The 18,725-nt window shown below is 38.6% G+C and overlaps 1 protein-coding gene across 1 annotated transcript in view; it reads right to left on the reverse strand.

Annotated features, from left to right (window-relative positions):
* LOC111865979 (ATP-dependent RNA helicase DDX3X) overlaps positions 1 to 18,725 on the reverse strand; it is a 56,571-nt gene that overhangs the window by 22,457 nt on the left and 15,389 nt on the right. Inside the window, exons 5-10 of the mRNA XM_023854471.2 lie at positions 17,794 to 18,145; positions 16,583 to 16,804; positions 16,092 to 16,216; positions 15,574 to 15,699; positions 12,049 to 12,193; positions 5,202 to 5,361 (exon numbers count right to left, since the gene is read on the reverse strand). Coding sequence (XP_023710239.1) covers positions 5,202 to 5,361; positions 12,049 to 12,193; positions 15,574 to 15,699; positions 16,092 to 16,216; positions 16,583 to 16,804; positions 17,794 to 18,145 — 1,130 coding nt within the window. The remainder of the gene's footprint in view (positions 1 to 5,201; positions 5,362 to 12,048; positions 12,194 to 15,573; positions 15,700 to 16,091; positions 16,217 to 16,582; positions 16,805 to 17,793; positions 18,146 to 18,725) is intronic.

The raw sequence follows: 18,725 nt of genomic DNA on the forward strand, positions 1-18,725 counted from the left end.
TAACCAGTCATATCTGGAGTGTGTAATTCAGGGAGACTTGTATAGCTCCCGCATTATTAGTACGTGAAGACTCTCGAAGAGAGTGTTAAGAGATTTTGTTCTAGGGTTTGTAAAGTGTGGAAACCCGTAACATTGTGATAATTAATTGTAGCCGTTATTTGCAGATTGTTAAATAAACCAATTAACCATCTCTACGGCGTATTCTGTAACGGAAACACGTTACAATATATATATATATGCTATTTCTACAGCTGATGTTACAATATCTGCAAAGAAGCCAAGGTGATTATACATGGCCACACAATGTATACAAACATTAACAAGAATGTAACACAACAAAAGTGTTATCACAACATAAAATAAAACACAACAGTTTTATGCAGTGAGGGCAAGGGATAAATAGCTGAGGTGTTCAGCAAGTAAGAAGGAAAAATAAAAATAAATTTAAGATAACTTAAAATCCAGGCTTGAATGCATATTCATTCTATAACTTAACAGAATTTAAAAGGTACTTCCATTTATATTTATTTTGTATTTCTAAATTGACACACTCTTACATGTTATCACGGGTATAAAAATAGATTGGCACTCATCTTATGTGGGAGCCTTGATGTCTCACAACCCTGTGGGCCTCCACAGCCTTTTACCTTACTGAGCTTATTTACGCAATTATAAACTAAAGCAGTTTCTTGTAGATAATACAGATATTATTTAGTCGCTAAGAAAATGCACAAAAACTGCATCAGTTGCCGTCTGCCATTTCCTCACTGGAGGCAAGCAATAGCAATACTACTTCGTATCAGTCGTTAAGTGTTTTCAAAACCACTGTTTCCAAATTGAATTCGGTTCCTGGAAGAGTTGGTGAAGTAGGATAGGAAAAAGTATACAGCATTCTTTAAAAAAATCCAGGATATGAACAAATTTGTGAAATTGAAGAAATTTTAGCAGGTAAACGTACTGAACTGCCAAGTAAAAAATCACTAAGAGCGGAGCAAATAGCGGCTTTTCTACATGAGCCCCTAAGCTCCTGTGAGGTGGAAAGAAGTTTTTCCCGCTATAAGGGCATCTTGCGATACAACAGGAGGCGACTAACTATGGAAAACCTCAAACATTTAGTAATTGTGAACTGCAACAGAAGAGAAGTTGAAAGTTTGGAGAGCCAAATGTGAGTACCATTGTTTTTTTTAAATTTGTAATGAAATATGTTGGCTTTGTTGCATGATTTGTATTTAAGTATAGCTTTTTATTGCAAGTGAATCATTCAGTGATTAGATAAAATGAACTTAAATATTGATTTGTTGGTCTTAAAATAATGTAAAATCAATTTTAATATTTGGTGTAAATTTTTATGTGCATATTTCGGAAGTTTTTCATGCATAAATACATACATATTTAAGGGATTATTAGGGCATAAAAATTTGGTCCCTAGTGATCACACACAGTAGAAAAGCTGTGCATCAGCATTTCCACCAAATAATTTCACTGTATGTCAAGTGGGTAAGTGGAACCTAACTACATTCTGTTTCGTGATATTCCTTGAAGATTGCTGGAAATTAATGTATGAAATACATTACAAAATATGTGACCTAATTAGAAATTGACATTTCATATGAATGGAAAAATTAACGAGAAATATCATAAATGGTACCAGGATACTGTGATGTATGGACCTGTTGCTAAGCATAGATCGTGAAACAAACAATGAGACAAAAGCACAGTAAACACACTTCTACAACAACAGTTATTGTTCGAAATGGTGTTCTCTACGCGGTTTGTGCCAAGAAGTTATCTTGAAGAAAACTGGGGTAACCCAGTTAGTAGTCAGTTGAAAGTCAGCCTGTGAAGAGAACACTAGGAGGTTGGTGTGATGTGGCCACCAGCCTGAGAGTTAGTTAGCTGAGTTCTACATGGAAGACTGTGAAGACAGAAATTGAGGGTGTGAAACTTAAAAATCTCCACTGTTAGAAGCTGCTATCAGGAAACAGCTGATGAATACACAGAAGGCTGGAAAAAGGTTTAGCTGGTGCTGTGGTGATTTGTAAAGTGTGGAGATTAGCAATAGCGCTGTAATTACTTGTAGTTCTGAGTGGTGTGTATAAGTGGCCAATAAATCTATTCACCAATTCATACCCCACCTACAGTCACCCCTAAATCATGACAATATATAGTAACGTTTCATACTTCATATGTAATTATACCAGAAACATGTAATAGGTCATTACAGAGTGATCCATTTGAGATGTTAGAGAAAATAAACTGTTGTATACAAGAAGTTAATGTATATATCTCTGAGCAGTTTGTTTGAATATTAAGTGGGAAGGATGTCCATGTAGGGCGAACAGAGGGTTTACAGATAGTTCAGAGGCGTGGCAGTGCTAGTGCAGGAGAGACAAACATAGCAGTCAAGCCACAACAGTGAGCACAGTCTGTCGTACGGTTTGCAAAATTTTCGAGTGTTACAAGGGCCCAGCGAGCTTTTCAACACCAGTACAACTGTCACCATGTCCCTTCACATCGGACATTGTGGGAGGCAGCAGACGATCAGTGGTTACATCAGTGAATGTTCACGGACGAAGCCAAATTTCATGTGAGTGGCCAAGTCAATACACATAATACTATCATTTGGGGAACTGAGAATCACAAGTCTCTTACAAACTGGAACCAGCAACTCCTAAAGTCAACATGTGGTGTGGAATGACCCATGACAAAATGTATGGTCCAGTCATGTTTGCGGAGGGAACCGTTTGTGCTACCTATTACCTAGACCTGCTCCAGGAGTTTGTACTCCCACAACTGATGCAAGATGGGGTACTGAACACCATCTTTTCCAATACAACGGCACTCCACCACATTGGGCTCTCATAGTGCGGGAGTCTTTTAGACAACACAATGCAACAATCACTGGCGCGGCTGTGATGGGCCCATCCCATGCTCCGCAAATTCCATGAACTTGATGCCTCCAGACTTTTTCATGTAGGAGTACATCAAGTCACTTGTATATGGACAAAGACCACAGAATGAAACTGACCTCTAATAGAAGATCACTGCAACCTTTACACAAATAACTCCAGAAATGCTGTATGCTAGATGATGCAACTTGTCCGTGTGGTATGAACTGTGCCATGTATGCCATGGCAGTCATGTTGAATGTTAACGTGTTGGGACACGAAAGTGGTGTCCTTCCTATGAGGGTTGGAACTTTAATAGTGGCAACTATTTATTTACAACCGATACAAAATAGATGCATGTTTCAAAGTTTTGCTGTCCTTCACTGTAGTCACCAGCATTGTGTACAACCTGTTGCCAGTGATGTGGAAGTCATAGGATACTTTTAGAAGCACCTGTTATGTTGATAGTTCAAATGGAGCGATCTACTGCCTGAAGAATCTCTGGAATAGTTCTGAAGCGAATGCCATGAAATGGTTCCTTCATCTTAGGAATCAAGTCGAAGTCACAAGGGCTTAAGTCCGGGGAGTATGGTGGATGGTACAGCACTTCCCAGCCCCATCGATTGAACAAATCAGCCACAGCTTGCGCAGCATGTGGCTTAGCACTGTCCTGCAAAATGATGGGTGGGTTCTGCAGAAAGTGTCACTGCTTCTTTCTCAAAGCTAGTCGCAGGTTGTGTTCCAAAAATGAACAGTAATACTGCGCATTGATGGTCTGCTGTCAGAGAACGGTATGCATTAGGATAACACCATCACAGTCATACATGAGAATCACCATAACTTTCACACTGCTGGGATTCAGACAAACTTTTGATTTTCGTGGTGACCCATAATGACACCATTCGTTCAACTGGCGTTTCATTTGTGGCTTGTATGATTTTGCCCATGTCTCATCCAGTGTAATGATACAGCATAAGAAAGCCTCTCCTTCACGCTCCATGTGGTTATGAGCAGTGTCGTATCACAGTCATTTCTGCATTTCCATCAAATCATGCGGAACTCATCGTGATGCAATTTTTCTCATGCCAAGGCATTCCTTCAGAATGTGAAGCACAGTTGTATGCGCTAATCCTGTCTCTTGGGCCAGCTCACAAATCGTATGGCATCAATCACTCTCCAGTAAAGCTGGAAGTACACTTCTTCACTGACACTAGGATGACCTGGCCGACGCATGTCTGCCACATTTTGGCGTCCCTTGTTGAAGGCGTTTACCCGCCTTGCCACTGTTCGGTAAGGCAATGCAGATTCTCCACAAGCCTCTTGAAGACCTTGATGACACTGTCGTGCTGTACGGCCTCTGGCACATTCAATCTTTATCCAACTCGCTGTTCCTGTTTTGAAAACATCGTGACAACACTACATTAGACCGCCAGCTAACATGAGACTCTGTTCATCTCGTCACTGCACATGCGCGTGATGTGGGAAGGGAGATTCCATTTGCTCTGAGGTAGGGTAGGTATGTAACTAACGTGTGGTATGGACGACATTACTTGGTTCCGTTGCATGGCGTCTCTACAGCAGTGTTGCCTCTATTAAAGTTCCAACCCTCATGCATGTCTATGTACCATTAACTGGTAATAAAGTGGATTTTTTCTCCGTTTTCATTTGTTTTTGTGACATCTCAAATGGATCACCTTGTATGTTAACTAAATATGATCATACAAAGAACATGAATATGTTGCTCTGAGTGCTGATACAGGTCCCATGTCCATTTTCCAAGCTTGATTCCTCACTCTTCCTGGACTATCTACACTGTGCTTAATTTCACAAGCTTCAGAGCAATTATTTTTGTATGAAACGCACTACTTCATACATATAAAGAATTAAACATATTTCAACATCTGAAAAATTTCCATTTTTGGAACATGGAATCACCCTAGCACTTTTGTTGCCCCAAGTTTTCATTTATAAAAAACTATTGCTTTGGAGTTTACTAAATAGGTAACACACAGAGGATCAATATATTATTAATAATCGCAGTAAAATGTTTGAGGCTGAAATAATCCAGGCCAGCATCCAACTCATATCTGGAGGGTTACAAATGCACTTATCTTAATCTAAACCACATTATGAGAAATTTAAAAACTGACAATGTAAGAGTATATTGCTTAAACAATGAATTGTGTCAGGCCTAATTTCAAGGATCAGGAACTGTATGGAAGCTGAAATTGAAGCAATACCTGGAACCTGAGGAAAGTCAAGCTATTCCTCAGTCAGCAATGGTCTCTCAAAATACAACTGTCATGTACTTACTTGGTTGATTCAATCCTTCTGCATTTAGAAGGTCAAGAAGAAAGGAGCGTTTGTCATGCTCCTCTACCCACACTACCTTCTGAGTTATGTTCTCTGATGTGGAGCCAACACGGCCCACTGCCAAGAATATATAATTATCTAGGAAGTCCCTGGCCAGGATCTGCACAGTTTAATAAATGGCATTAAAGTAAAATATGCACCACAAAAGTAAAAAAGGCAAGTTCAGGATGGAGTATGTTCAGGCTCAATGGCCAAAAATGGGGAAAAAAAGTCTTCCTTACTGAGTTATTAAAATGTGACCCCATATTTGAGCTCTTTTTTTAACAATTTCATTCATTTGTAATCTTATCAGCAACTGATACCCTGCAATCAGATATCTAAAGACAATTTAACCCCTTCACTGCATATTACAGGGTCTACCAAAAAGAATGCCAAAATTTTGAACACTCAGAACTCAGGAATGAAAACAGGTGTGATGTCATGTTGGTATGTGCAGTGTGATCGTACACTCAAAGTGTTTCAGAGACACAATTTGCATGTGCATCACAAGTGCAGTTAACCTTTAAATGTCAAATTTTTTAAATGGTAGTAGGGTGGGCTGGACAGAGTTTAATTAAATGCCTGCTGCTGTTGGGTGTTTGAATGTCCTTTGGCATTTGGCTCTTTAAATAATTTTAAGCACTTCATTAAAAATTATGTATCTAACATAATTTTTATGATAAAGGAATGGTATTAACCCTTCCACTGCTAGTATGATAAGTAACTCTCAGTACCCTCTGTACTGAATTATTTTTGAATAAATCTTTTACAAATAATTTAAGTGCAAAGTATGAAAATGTGTGATAAATATGTAATTAATCTCACCTCAGAGAGGGAACAGGCCATAGAAGTTGCAAAAATGTTGAATTATTCAGTATTTTTCACAGGTGAAAAAGTCCATTAAAACAGAGTTGTCCAAGATGGCCAAAAAAGTACATAATTCACTATCCTAGAATCACTGTACTTATATAACAGTCTTACCACTATGTCACATGTTGACCAAAGTCCACAACTTTATTTAAAACTATTATAGATTTTAAACCAAAGTCAGGGCTGCCCAAAGTAATGTATTATGCACATAAACACTTTAAATACTGTCAGTAGTAGTTTCATTACAATATTTACACATTCCACTATGCACCTTCAAAAATTTTTGTAATGTATGATCCTTTTGGAAGCAGGGGTGTACAGAGACCAACACTGCATTTAGCACACATGTACCGGCTCTCACATCTCCTTCTCTCTCCACTTGCTGTGTTTGAACACAAATGACATTGCCTGTTGGGATACTTCTTCTTTGGTGTTGGTGGTACAGGAGATGGAAAATGTCATTCTGTAAGTTTGAGTGGTTGGTCACCATCTGAAGGATGTCCTCTTTTACTTGTTTTTCTAGGGATATGGTAGTTTTGGATGATCTGTCTGATAAGTTGAAGCTGGAAATCTGCTAGAGATATGTTCTTGCTGATTTTTACATTGAAAAGTGCATGTGAATTCAAGATAGTGATATCCAAGATGTACAGAAAAAATTTTCTATACCATTTCAGCGATTTTCTTGCACATTCGATAGAGGTGATCATCATGTCTGTCCTGTCAACTGCTCCCATGTTCTTGATATAGTCAATGACACAGTGTGGTTTCTCTATTTGTTGTTTTGTGTGTCTATCCTGTTTCCCTGTCTGTCTCATTGTATTTGAGTGTAGTGTAGTTAGCATGCAAACTTCCTTGTGGTCAATCCACCTGACAGCCTTCATCTTATCGGTTGACCTTGAATCTGTTTGTCCTATCTAATTTTGTTTCTGAAAATTTAGGCATTCCTTTTCTGTTTTTCTTGACAGTGCCACACGTGTTTGTCTTGTTGGTGTGAAGATGGTCATACAATTGTGTACTCCAGTACCAGTTATCTATCCACAATGTATGGCCTTTCTGTAAATATTTCTCCATAAGTGTCATTACAAAAGCACCAGATACTCGAAATTCACAATCAGGTACTATTTTTGTAGTTGCCCCTGTGTACACAATAAAATCTAATACATATCCTTTTTCACAATCACAAATTACAAACGTCTTTATTCCAAATTTGTGTCTTTTTGATGGAATGTACTGTATGAATGAAAGTCGACCCTTGAAAAGTGTCAAACTTTTGTCAATGCAGAGATTTTGAAATGGAATAAAAACTTGACTGAATTTTGTTCCGAGATGGTGGATGGTGGGTTTTATTTTGTACCTTCAAGCTGACTGTTATCATCACTGAAATGTATCAATCTCAATAATAATAAATATCTGACCCTAGACATGAAATCAAAAAATTGGGGGGTGGCAAGTAGGGGATCAGTAGACCAGTAGTCTAATTGATAATTTTTTTATCCTAACCATAAGCATTGTAAAGGCGAGAAAAACATGCAATTCTTCTATTGTTATATTCGTCCATTTTTGTAGCCTTGCCCTGTAGATGGTGGAATTTTGTCCATCACAAACTGGTAATATTTGTTAGTTTCCGATGCTATTTCCTGCATAGTTTCCCAAAAAAAATACACCGAAAAAATTCTAAAACAGGTGGTTCATCTTGAATTTCATTTGTAGAATTTCCCAAAGCACTGTCATCAAATATGTGAATGACTGGACTGAATGCACCACTATGGCACTGAAACAATGGTGGATTGGGGCGATTCTTTTTCTCGAAGGTTGTGGAGCTGCTTGATCAATTACTGCGCTACCACTATCTTCATTATCACTAGGATGATATTCACTGTCAAAATCACCAATTTCTGAATATTCATCATCTGATTCTACAGTGTTTATGGCGACCAAAAGTTCTTCATCGGACAGAAAGTACCGTGGACTATATGAAGCCATTTTTACTAGCCCTATGATATACTCGCATCACATGACCACCGAGCGCGTGCTTTGCTCTGCAGATGCAACCTTTTACATTTCTTAAGCTAGAGGGCAGAAAAATACAGAAATTGAAATGAATGATGCTTCATTACGTTCCCAATAGATGACTCTATGCAGCTGCCAAGTTTGAAAGAGATTGGTACAAAGAAACATGAGATTTGAAACTCTATACGGGTTTTGTCCATTGCAGCAAGGATGCCATGTTTTTCAGAGATTGACATATGTCAACCACAGCAGTGTAAGGGTTAACCTTGTTTCTATCAGCAAAGAACATAATGTCACACATTGTAACATAAGATTTGAAAATATTCAGGCAAAAAAGTTATACTTTTTTTGTTGTAGTTTTCTGTAAGTTCACAGTGAATTCAAATATTGTAATTTCATTTCATCATACAATGGCAATGAAAACATGGTTTGAAGATGATGAAATTGAAAGGCAGCTGAAGTACAAAACACGTGATATGGGAGTGCATTCTCGGGTGCTTCAAGGAGTAACATACAAAGGCGTTATACAGTCAGGTGTGTGTGTGTGTGTGTGTAGCCTATACATACATCCAGAAGATAACAAAAAAGGTATGTACATTGAATTTTATTACATTTATAAGTAACTTTTTAGAATTGTGTGTGCGCTTCCACTAGTGGAGTTCAAATGCTTGATGCACGAATGCGTACTTCAGGCAACGACGTATGTACCTTTCAGTATACTGATATGTGCACTTGGGCCGTTAGAGGTTAAAAGACAGCAGCTTTGATTACACGTTCTGCGTAATTGTACATCATTTATTGTACAACAAAAAGCACAATGTTATAGCATGCAACATTTTAAGCCATTATCTTAGTTCACTGTGAATTCAGACATGAGTATGGAGTCTGACTGCCAGAAGATGAGGTTTAAAAAGAGGGTATGAGCAATTTAAAGGGACTAGCAGTGTGGAAAAGGGGCATTCAACTGGGTAGCCTAGGAGGTCTGATGTAGATGTGGACTGTATTAGCCTTTCATACAAAGTATGAAATGTAGAAATCACAGAACTGCATTCATGAGGATCATCTGGAAACAAATGTGTGCTCTATGTGAGTAGTGGTATGGATGCAATATGCTGTAATGAAACACTCTGCGGACCATCAGTTGGGATAGCCAAAATTCTCATGCATTATTGCATGAGCTTCCCAATCACTCTCATTCATAACTTCAATTACGACATATTCGATGGCTGGAGTGTGTCCAGTCTGTAAGGAACCTACATTCACATGTGACACTGTGTTACAATTCTGTCTCAAAGAGACACTGTTCCAATCATCTAACACACTGCTATCTGAATGATACTGCATATTCTGAACCAGCAGTACCAGACTGACTACTATGGGTACCAAGGCATATGAGCATATTGCTGTATTCACACTGTGTGTATTCTATAATCATTTGATCCCACCGACCCGTTGTGCACTGTGTGTCCTGAGCATACCTACCAACATGCTATATATTGCCAATACTGTTGTAAAGTATGTTATACCATTTGATAGTGATGTGTATTTCATAAACTAAGAATCTCATGACGTGTCGTATAACATTTTTGACATTTTTTAGCAAGGAATCATACTATCACTAGCTGGTGTGAGAATTTCACTTTAACCTCTATATCCAAGTTGCACTCAGCTGCAGACTGCAAACCTTTTGGTTTTGCTGTTTGGCTCACCTCCCATGCATTCCTTGGTTTACTTTTACTTGATTGATCAGTGGTACCCTGGTAGTTTGGTAACTCTGATTCTGTATTTTACTGTTATTCAATTTGACTGTATTCCAGAAAACCTGTGCAGGCCGGAAGGCCGGACTGTGTGTGTTCTTTATATATACAGGATATCCCACAAATTTATGTCATAAAATCAAGCACTGATTCCTGAAGTCAATCTGGGTAAAATACGTTATTTCAACATGGTTTTGGAACTACGGGTAGTTGAAATGTACCACATACATGCAGTGGGCATGGATGTGGTTAGGCAACTTCTACAAACTGAATTGCAGGCCCTCTATCCCTAACCAGCTGCGGTGGTATGACGACGAGGCCCGTTCATTCACCAGATATCAGCCCCTTACATTGTGGTGAAAGGGGTCACATGAAAAACATGGTCCAGGAATACAATCATTTTATCTTTTCCTAATAAAAATGTTCTGTCCAATAAACTCCTTCAAGTCAAGCTCATTTAAAACACCCACGGCTCAGAACCTGTTGAAAACAAGACCATCACAAGGAACATCTTTCACTCAAGATGATCTCTGTAGTCACCTCCTGAAATTGACATAAAGTCAGGGGACACCTGTAATATGCACAAGCATGTGCACTCTCCTCCGAATGTGCACACATTAACCTTTAACGGCCGAATGCTATAATTATTCGCATCAAGTAGCAAGCTGAGCTGGCCGAATGTTATAATTTTTAGGGGCAAGCCACGTCCTTCCTTTGTGAGTGCTGGCAGTTTGACCTTGGGTTTGAAACCCAAACAAACTCATGAACGCTCATGTCAGACGTTTATTTGTTAGCTCTGAACAATGAAATCGTTTATCAGGGTACTGGCTTCGAAACTATTTACGTTTAGATATGACTGTTTATGACCTGGTGAGCCAATAGAGGTCAGCTTTGTTTTGAGAAGTTAGAGGAGGAAATATTCGTAAGCACTTTCATAGCAGTGCTACCAGATCTTTCAAGGAAGTGTGGCTCATTCAGGGATTGGTTTCCAGTGTTGAATTCTCAGTTAGGACGTCAGTGGCGGATTTTCTATATTTTGTTAAAAGTTAGGAAGTCAGTGCCACTCTTCCATATTTCTTTTATATCATTTTTATTGTGTATCTCGGAAGTGGTATAAACCCACTGAGCCAGTGTTACTTTGTGCGTAAAGACATCTTCGTCACTGTGACTTTCGGTATCAGTGGCAGACTGGCACTTTTCGACTGCTATTGCAATTACTTTGCATCACAATTTTGCGAGTATTCTTCCACCTACTAGACATGACTATTCTCAATGAATATCTGTTACACAAGTCATGTGATGGAAAAATGACGCACAAAAAATTTCCTGGAATTTTGGTGCGTGATTTCATTCTTCAATCACATGAGGCGAATATCACGGTCAGTGGTGTTTCTCAGGGGAGGCCAAGTTCATCTGGGGCCCAACTGAGTCAACCAGAGGATACTGGCCAGCTAAAGGGAAACAAAGACGTTTGTTCTATAAATAAGAAAAGCGGGAGCACGCTTTACTGCTGAGGAGTGTGATGTCGCGCTGTGTGTGGTGGACTGCTTCAAGAAATGGCACACGCGTCAGAGTGTAATCTGTGAAGTGACGCATTCCAAACCGTGTACAGTCCGAACCAAATATTACTGTATATAGTGTCGTCATATTTACATCACCACAACGATTCAAGGTTGAAGAAAAACAACAGGTAAGTCCTTTGGAATTCCATAACGTATATAATTATGATTATATTTTGCACTTCATGACAAAATACTCACAGTTGATTTTCATTTGTAAAACTTGCCCTTTTGTATATATGTAGAAAATTTTATTGTCTTTCAGGTTCCTTTTAGTTCATATTCCGATGTTGCATAGAATGGAAAATATGCATTTTTTTCTGAAAGTTTGCAATGTTAAAGACTTAGGGCCATTTAAATTCCGGCCGTGGGGAGCTGCCGGCAATTTAAAAGTCCGTATGTTAAAGGTTAAATTAATGTATTGTGACGTATCATCAGTCCTACTATATTATTACTGGCATCTTCAAATCCAATACTCACTATTTTATACAGGAATTTTACTCTTATGAGTTTCATAGACAAACATGTGACCTGGATGAACATATGCATCTCTCCTTTATCCCTCAATTTATGCATTAAAACTTACTATGTTAGACTATATCTCATACATGCCTGAATCTCTTTGGGAAATGTTGCAGAAAACATAAGTGTCTGCCTTTCACCAGTTTTAGGCATTGCATCCTGCTGCACAATACGTCTGATCTGTGGTTCAAAACCCATATCCAACATGCGGTCTGCTTCATCCAAGACCAGATACCTGAAATACACAAAGTCACCAAAATCTTTAACTTATCTGGGGTTCCGGAGAATTAATGTGAATATGACACACATATAGCACAACCAATTCATACCACAAAACACATATAGGTTAACACATTCACATCTTGAAACACCTTCCCACACAATGCCTATCAATGTAGATTTTTACCAAAATGAAGCAAAACTCCAATTACCATGCATATCAACACTATTTAGAAATTTCTCAGCCAACATGTCTATATATGTAAGAATCACAGAAGGCCACAGTTGAGCAAAGAAAAGTTGCAACTCAATGAAACATGAAAACAAATGAATGTACCCTCTCTCAGTGAAACAGACCAGTTGTGCAATACCACATTTCAATACAAATGCATTACTGAGTTTACTTAGGTTACAGCTCCGTGAGAACGCACAAAGAGGAAGGAAATAATTGAAATGTGATATTACTTGAATAAAACAGGCACCATGTATTCACAATCTGATCATGACATCCAACACATTAATAGGAACATGTTTTAAAGAAGTAGCCTTCAAAATGTTTCCAAAATGATTTATATCCTTTGCAGAAAACTAATGTACTGAACATACACAGGCTTTGAAACACAGCAAAACCTGGATTTTACCTTTCTGAAGGGACCAAAATGTTCACAACAGCCCTCCACTGGTAATTAACCTGAACCAGATCAATTCAGTCCATATTACCCCACCATATTTTTTTAACTTAATCAAGAGGAGGCCTTCTTGAGAAGCTGGCTGTGCAGCCACTCAAGAACTTCCCAACATTTTATGGAACTTGAAGGTTCATTACCATGTCCACAAGAGCCCTCCACTGGTCCTTAATCTGAACCAGATCAATTCAGTCCATACTACCACACCATAATTTTCTAACTTAATCGAGAGAAGGCCTTATTGAGAAGCTAGCTGTGCAGCTACTCAAGAACTTCCCCACATGTTATGGAAGGTTCATTCCCATGTTCACTAGAGCCCTCCACTGGCCCCTATCTTGAGCCAGAGCAATCCAGTTCATACCACCCCATCCTATCTTTTTAAGATCCATTTTAACATCATCCACCCGCTTAAGTCTTGGTCTTCCTAGAGGTCTCCTTCCTTCTGGCTTTCCCACCAGTATCCTATATGCATTTCTCTTCATGCCCATTCATGATACATGCACTGCCCATTTCATCCTCCTTGACTTCATCATTCTAATTATATGTGGTGAAGACTACAAGTTATAAAGCTCCTCACTGTGCAGTTTTCTCCAGCCTCCAGTCACCTGATCCCTCTTCGATCCAAACTTTCTCCTCAGCACCTTGTTCTCAAACACCAAGTCTATGTTCCTCCCATAATGTCAGAGACAAAGTTTCACACCCATACAAAACCACATTTAAAATTAACATAAAATCAAGGAAATAAGAATTATGTAGCTCTTTAAATTAAATACACTAAATAAATACTGTATTACTCATATATTACAAGTGTAACCTACTTCAGCATTTTGCATTAAAAATGTAATATAGTTCACTTCTTCCATATGTCCATTAAAGTAAGTGGCTACTGCTTTCCGTTCTGCTGAATCCTGTACACCTCATTCTCAACACAACACTCATGTCATCAGCAACACCAAACTTCATGATATATTTCTTCAGTGTCCATGTCCACATGGGCAGACAAATATGCTGCTGCAGATTAACTTTTTCCAATCACCATCTTCCTCCTCCGCAGACACATCTGGTGCAAACTTTTCAATCATCATCTGTTCTAAGGTCTGCACATCACTTGTAACATTATCATCACAGGATACATATTCTTGAAATGACACACCTGCTTTCATCTGATCCCAGTCATCTCTGGCTATACTAAGTTCTACTGCACCTTCAGCACCGCTGCTTTCAATTAAACTGCATCACATTTCTGATAAAAGTTGACTATCACTGCATGTTTAACAGTGCCATCATTCTGCAATGAACTGCTGTACTTCCAAAACATTTACCTTCATGAGTGCTGGTTGCATTAGGAAAGCAACTTGTGATCAATCACAGAAACAATTTTTCTTACAAGTTGCTTATTGTAATGTTCGAATGACCCGTTTATTCCCAGGTCAACTGTTGGAGAATGCTGGTGCAGTCTGGGGTGGAGGTACAATGAATAACACTTTGGCTTCATTTTATTTGCTTGGGCCTCTACCATTTTTGCTGTGTTGATAGTTCATACAATATGTACCAGTCACTCTTCTTGAGAACAGGGGGTTACATACTTCTTTCTTCCAACTCCTGGATTTAGTTTTTTAGATTCTATAAAGATCTCGCAATTCAAAGGAATAACAGGATGGTGCCGCAGAACAGCATGCCTGTATTAGCGAGGCACTACATTAGAATGCTGGCTGGAACACTGGCTGTTGGGAGGTTTTTCATGGGTTTCTTCAACACTCCCGGGTAAATGTTGGTATAGTATCTCAATTAGGCCACAACCAGTTTCTTTCAAATCCTTACCAATTCACTAATCATCTTATTATTCAGTGCTATATGGTCTGAGATACTGACAGCACTGTGAAATGAACAGCAGAGAAAAATGAATAATTATACATATTCTCACGTTTCTGTCCAAATGTGCTTCTGTAAGTTTAAACAGTTTCAGTAATGGTCCTGGCAAAGTTGGTGACAAAATTGTTGCAGGCTGTCACTGCTCAGTACTGACTTGATTTTGATATAACATTCATATTAAAATTATTGTCATTCATAATTTCTGCAATTTCTTCTTCTCTTAGTGGTCCTTATTTCTTCACAGCCATGAATGCACTTCTACAGAACCCATAAACACAAATGAAGGCAATGCTGTGCATGAGAGATAAGATGTGACCTCACACAACTGCCACATCTCACATGTCAGCAGATTCATTATTACACAGACTAAACCAAGCATGCTGTAAATACAAGGACGGATAGAGGGGAAAATGAGATAAAATCTAATCTAAAGGACCCCTCAATGAACCTCTATTCATATGCCAAGGAATCTTCTGCAATTTTATTCAAACCAAATGAAGACACGCACTACACTGACTTCAGCAGACAGTAGACCATACCAACAATTCAATTTTTGTTGATTTTCGCACTGAATGTGTTACTTCAAAAACCAGTTTTATACTACCATGCTACTGTATCAATATACAAAGTTTCTTGAATTATTTGCAAGAAAATTATTTTACTATAAACCTTGATTTACTGTAAGAGATTTACTGACTAAGGATTCACTGTAAACAGCTTAGATTATATTCTGCTGTACTTTAGCGGGTATGGCATTTAAAATATTATGTAATTACTTTTATACAATATGAGCTATACATGTATATGGGCAATAGTATGATTAACATATGAATATTACCTGCAATTCTCTAGCCCAATTTTGCCTCGTTCAAGCATATCTACAAGCCTTCCTGGTGTAGCAACCAACAAATGACAGCCACGATCCAGTTCCCGCATTTGGTCTCCAACATTGGCACCACCATATCTACATCAATTACATAATTTTACTACTGAATGTCCTTGAGACAACATAGATAACACTGCTGTACAAAGTGTGCAGGTCTCAGTATTATACTTCAACAGTTATCTTCAGGTTTCAAATGTCATAATTACCATCACTGACCACCCTCCCCAAATGATGCTGATGACGATAATGCCAACAACAATATACAGAAGCTGCATTTACAGAATACAAGCTTCATTAGACTTCCATTACAATAAAAAATAATCAGCATATTATTGTAGAAATTTCTGATAAGCATTAAATAATGTAAACTTTCTAAGTGGATACCCTTGAATTAAAGAAATAAAAGTGACTATACTGTATTTTCCACTTCAATAACTGATCTTTAATTTATCTGACACAAAATTACTTACACAACACAAGGGCGCAACCGGGAACGGTATGAAAACTTGCGCGCCTCATCATATATCTGAGTAGCCAATTCCCTGGTCGGGGCCAATACCAAGCCCAGTGGGTACTGCTTGCGACGACTGTATGACTGAAACAACATGAACTACTGTCAATCGTATTATTTCCTAAAAATAAATAAAATACGATATGCTTTAACCTTTTGCACACCATGAGATTACCAGACTGGCTTGGCATACGTGTTAAAACTGCCACAGAGAAAGAGATATCAATCACTTAGTACAGAATTCGTGTCAACAGATGGGATGCATGTGTGATGTATCAATGTTTTAGAGGAAGGAACTGGCTCTCACGCTATATGCGTCATTTCAAGGAAATCTCTGAAAGTATTGTGGTATTTCTGTGCATGTATCCTCAAGCAGCCTTTACATTTCTAGCAGTTAGTTTCAGGGCAGGGAGGGCTTCGTAGTAAAAGAGTCAGGGTTTTAGGACTTACCCTGGCATTGATGTTTGCTTGCTGTGGGCCCCTCTCATACATTTGGTTCAGAATTGGAACCAGAAAAGCAGCAGTTTTGCCAGAGCCTGTCTGGGCACAGGCCATGAGGTCCCGTCGAGACATAATGATTGGTATAGCATATTTCTGCACTGGTGTTGGTTTGTCATATCGTGCTAATGCAATATTATTGGAGATTATCTCAGTCATCTGCACATCATCAAACTTGAAGCAAAAGAGAAAATACATTTCAACAGTGTATATGGGTGTTTGGTATGAGGGTGCCTCACACTGGCATAGAATTTCTAAAAATCTGTCTTCCATCTCACTATGGGACTCATATATATAGTCAACTAACATTCTTTGAACTTTGAAAGTGTTAAACCTTTTAAAAAAGGTAAAGTTGTCCTTGTGCTTAACTAATTAAGCACTATGCGGTGAAGGCATATGGGGGAGTTGATATGTAGATCCACATTTTCTTGACCTTGGCACTATCTGGAGGTGTGGTCAGCTTCACACCCCTGCTACTTTACCCCCGGGAAAAAAGGCCCCAGTACCCACTGGATAGGAGGCTTGGTGGATCCCAGAGCCAGCCCAGNTGAGGTGTGGAGCCAGCCCAGATCATATGGAGAAGAGAAAAATTCAGACCCTACCGGGACTCAAACTCCGACTCCTCAGTCATCCAGCCCATAGGCAGTCACTATACTGACCGCGCTATTCCAGCTCACATGTTAAACCTTTTAAAACCTTAAAATGATTCTAGGCTTACCACCATGCTGAAACCTAGATTTCCAGGTTTTTCAATGGCACTAAATTTTCCCACTTTCCTCAGCATATTCAACCACTTTTAAGTCACCTGCATTGCCCAAACACACACACAAAAATAAGTGAACCTTTACTGTGTTCCAAATAAAACTGTCTCATGCATACGGAGTCACTGTAATCTCAACTAAAACATGCTGAATTTTTCTGGAAAATTTAAATTGATTTTCTACCATAAAATCTGGACATTATATGAGTTAATACTTGTAGAATGGGCAAAGAAAGTATTTTCAGGCTTAGATTATAGGGCGCTCTCATGCATTCAATAAATATGCATTTCTGAGTTAATTAAAATACACAAGTCATGAATAAATACCTATTTATTTTAAACATAGGATAAGCTAACTACATTTTATAATTATAATAAACCACTAATACCAATGATTACTCACACTGACGATATGGTCTGGTACGTTGTCTCCCGTCGCCTCCACGGGAATGTCCTCATATTTATTAAAATTGATGCCAGTATTGCCTGAACCAAACAACTCATATTCAAGACGTTCATCTCTTGCTGTGGGAATGGTCCAGTCCACCTCTTGAAAATGACCTTCTTTCCAGCGACCTCCACCTCCTCCACCACTACTGCTACCACTCCCCCCTCCACCACTACTACTGTAATTTCGTCCGCCCTGTGGTTCTTGCCACCGATCATTGCGTGAAGGGGGAGGTTCATTACCACTTTTTTCCTGCCAACGGCCACCTCCTCGACCACTCCAATCAAAATCCCTGCCATCAATATTCCTGGAGAATGATCACAGTGAATACCATATTTCAATACACAATTCATATAACCACATTTCTAATAATAATATTAATAAAAGGATTAATCCCTGTACAGTAATTTCTGTTGTGTATGAAAGATGACACTTATGAAAAATGCTGTTACCAATGCCTGAAAGGGATAACAGATAAAAAAATTTATGTTAGTTTAATACTCTCCTTATAAGTTTTAATTTTCCTTGCAAATTTAACGTCTCTGTATTCACTCTTGTCTACCTAAGTAGTCTAGAATACTGTCAACACACTGTAGTTATATCCTATGGTTAACACAATCAGTTTCATTTTCCTAATTCTCAACCTCCCCTTCTTCCTGATCTCATTTGTGTGTGGCCACACTAACGGTATCATCAGTCATGTACTGGAAGTCATATTCATATGACTAACTTTGCGGTCACCTTTCAAGGTTTCCTTTAACACTTTCAAAACCCTTATTGTCAGTGTTTTCAATGAACTCTGGCACAAACTTTTAATGGACTCTTTAAAAAAAAAGTCTTCATCCATCCATGTTACTCCATACTGTAATAATGAACAGTACGGTCAT

Source organism: Cryptotermes secundus, unplaced genomic scaffold (assembly GCF_002891405.2).
Source record: "Cryptotermes secundus unplaced genomic scaffold, Csec_1.0 scaffold24, whole genome shotgun sequence".
Classification (NCBI taxonomy): Eukaryota; Metazoa; Arthropoda; class Insecta; order Blattodea; family Kalotermitidae; genus Cryptotermes; species Cryptotermes secundus.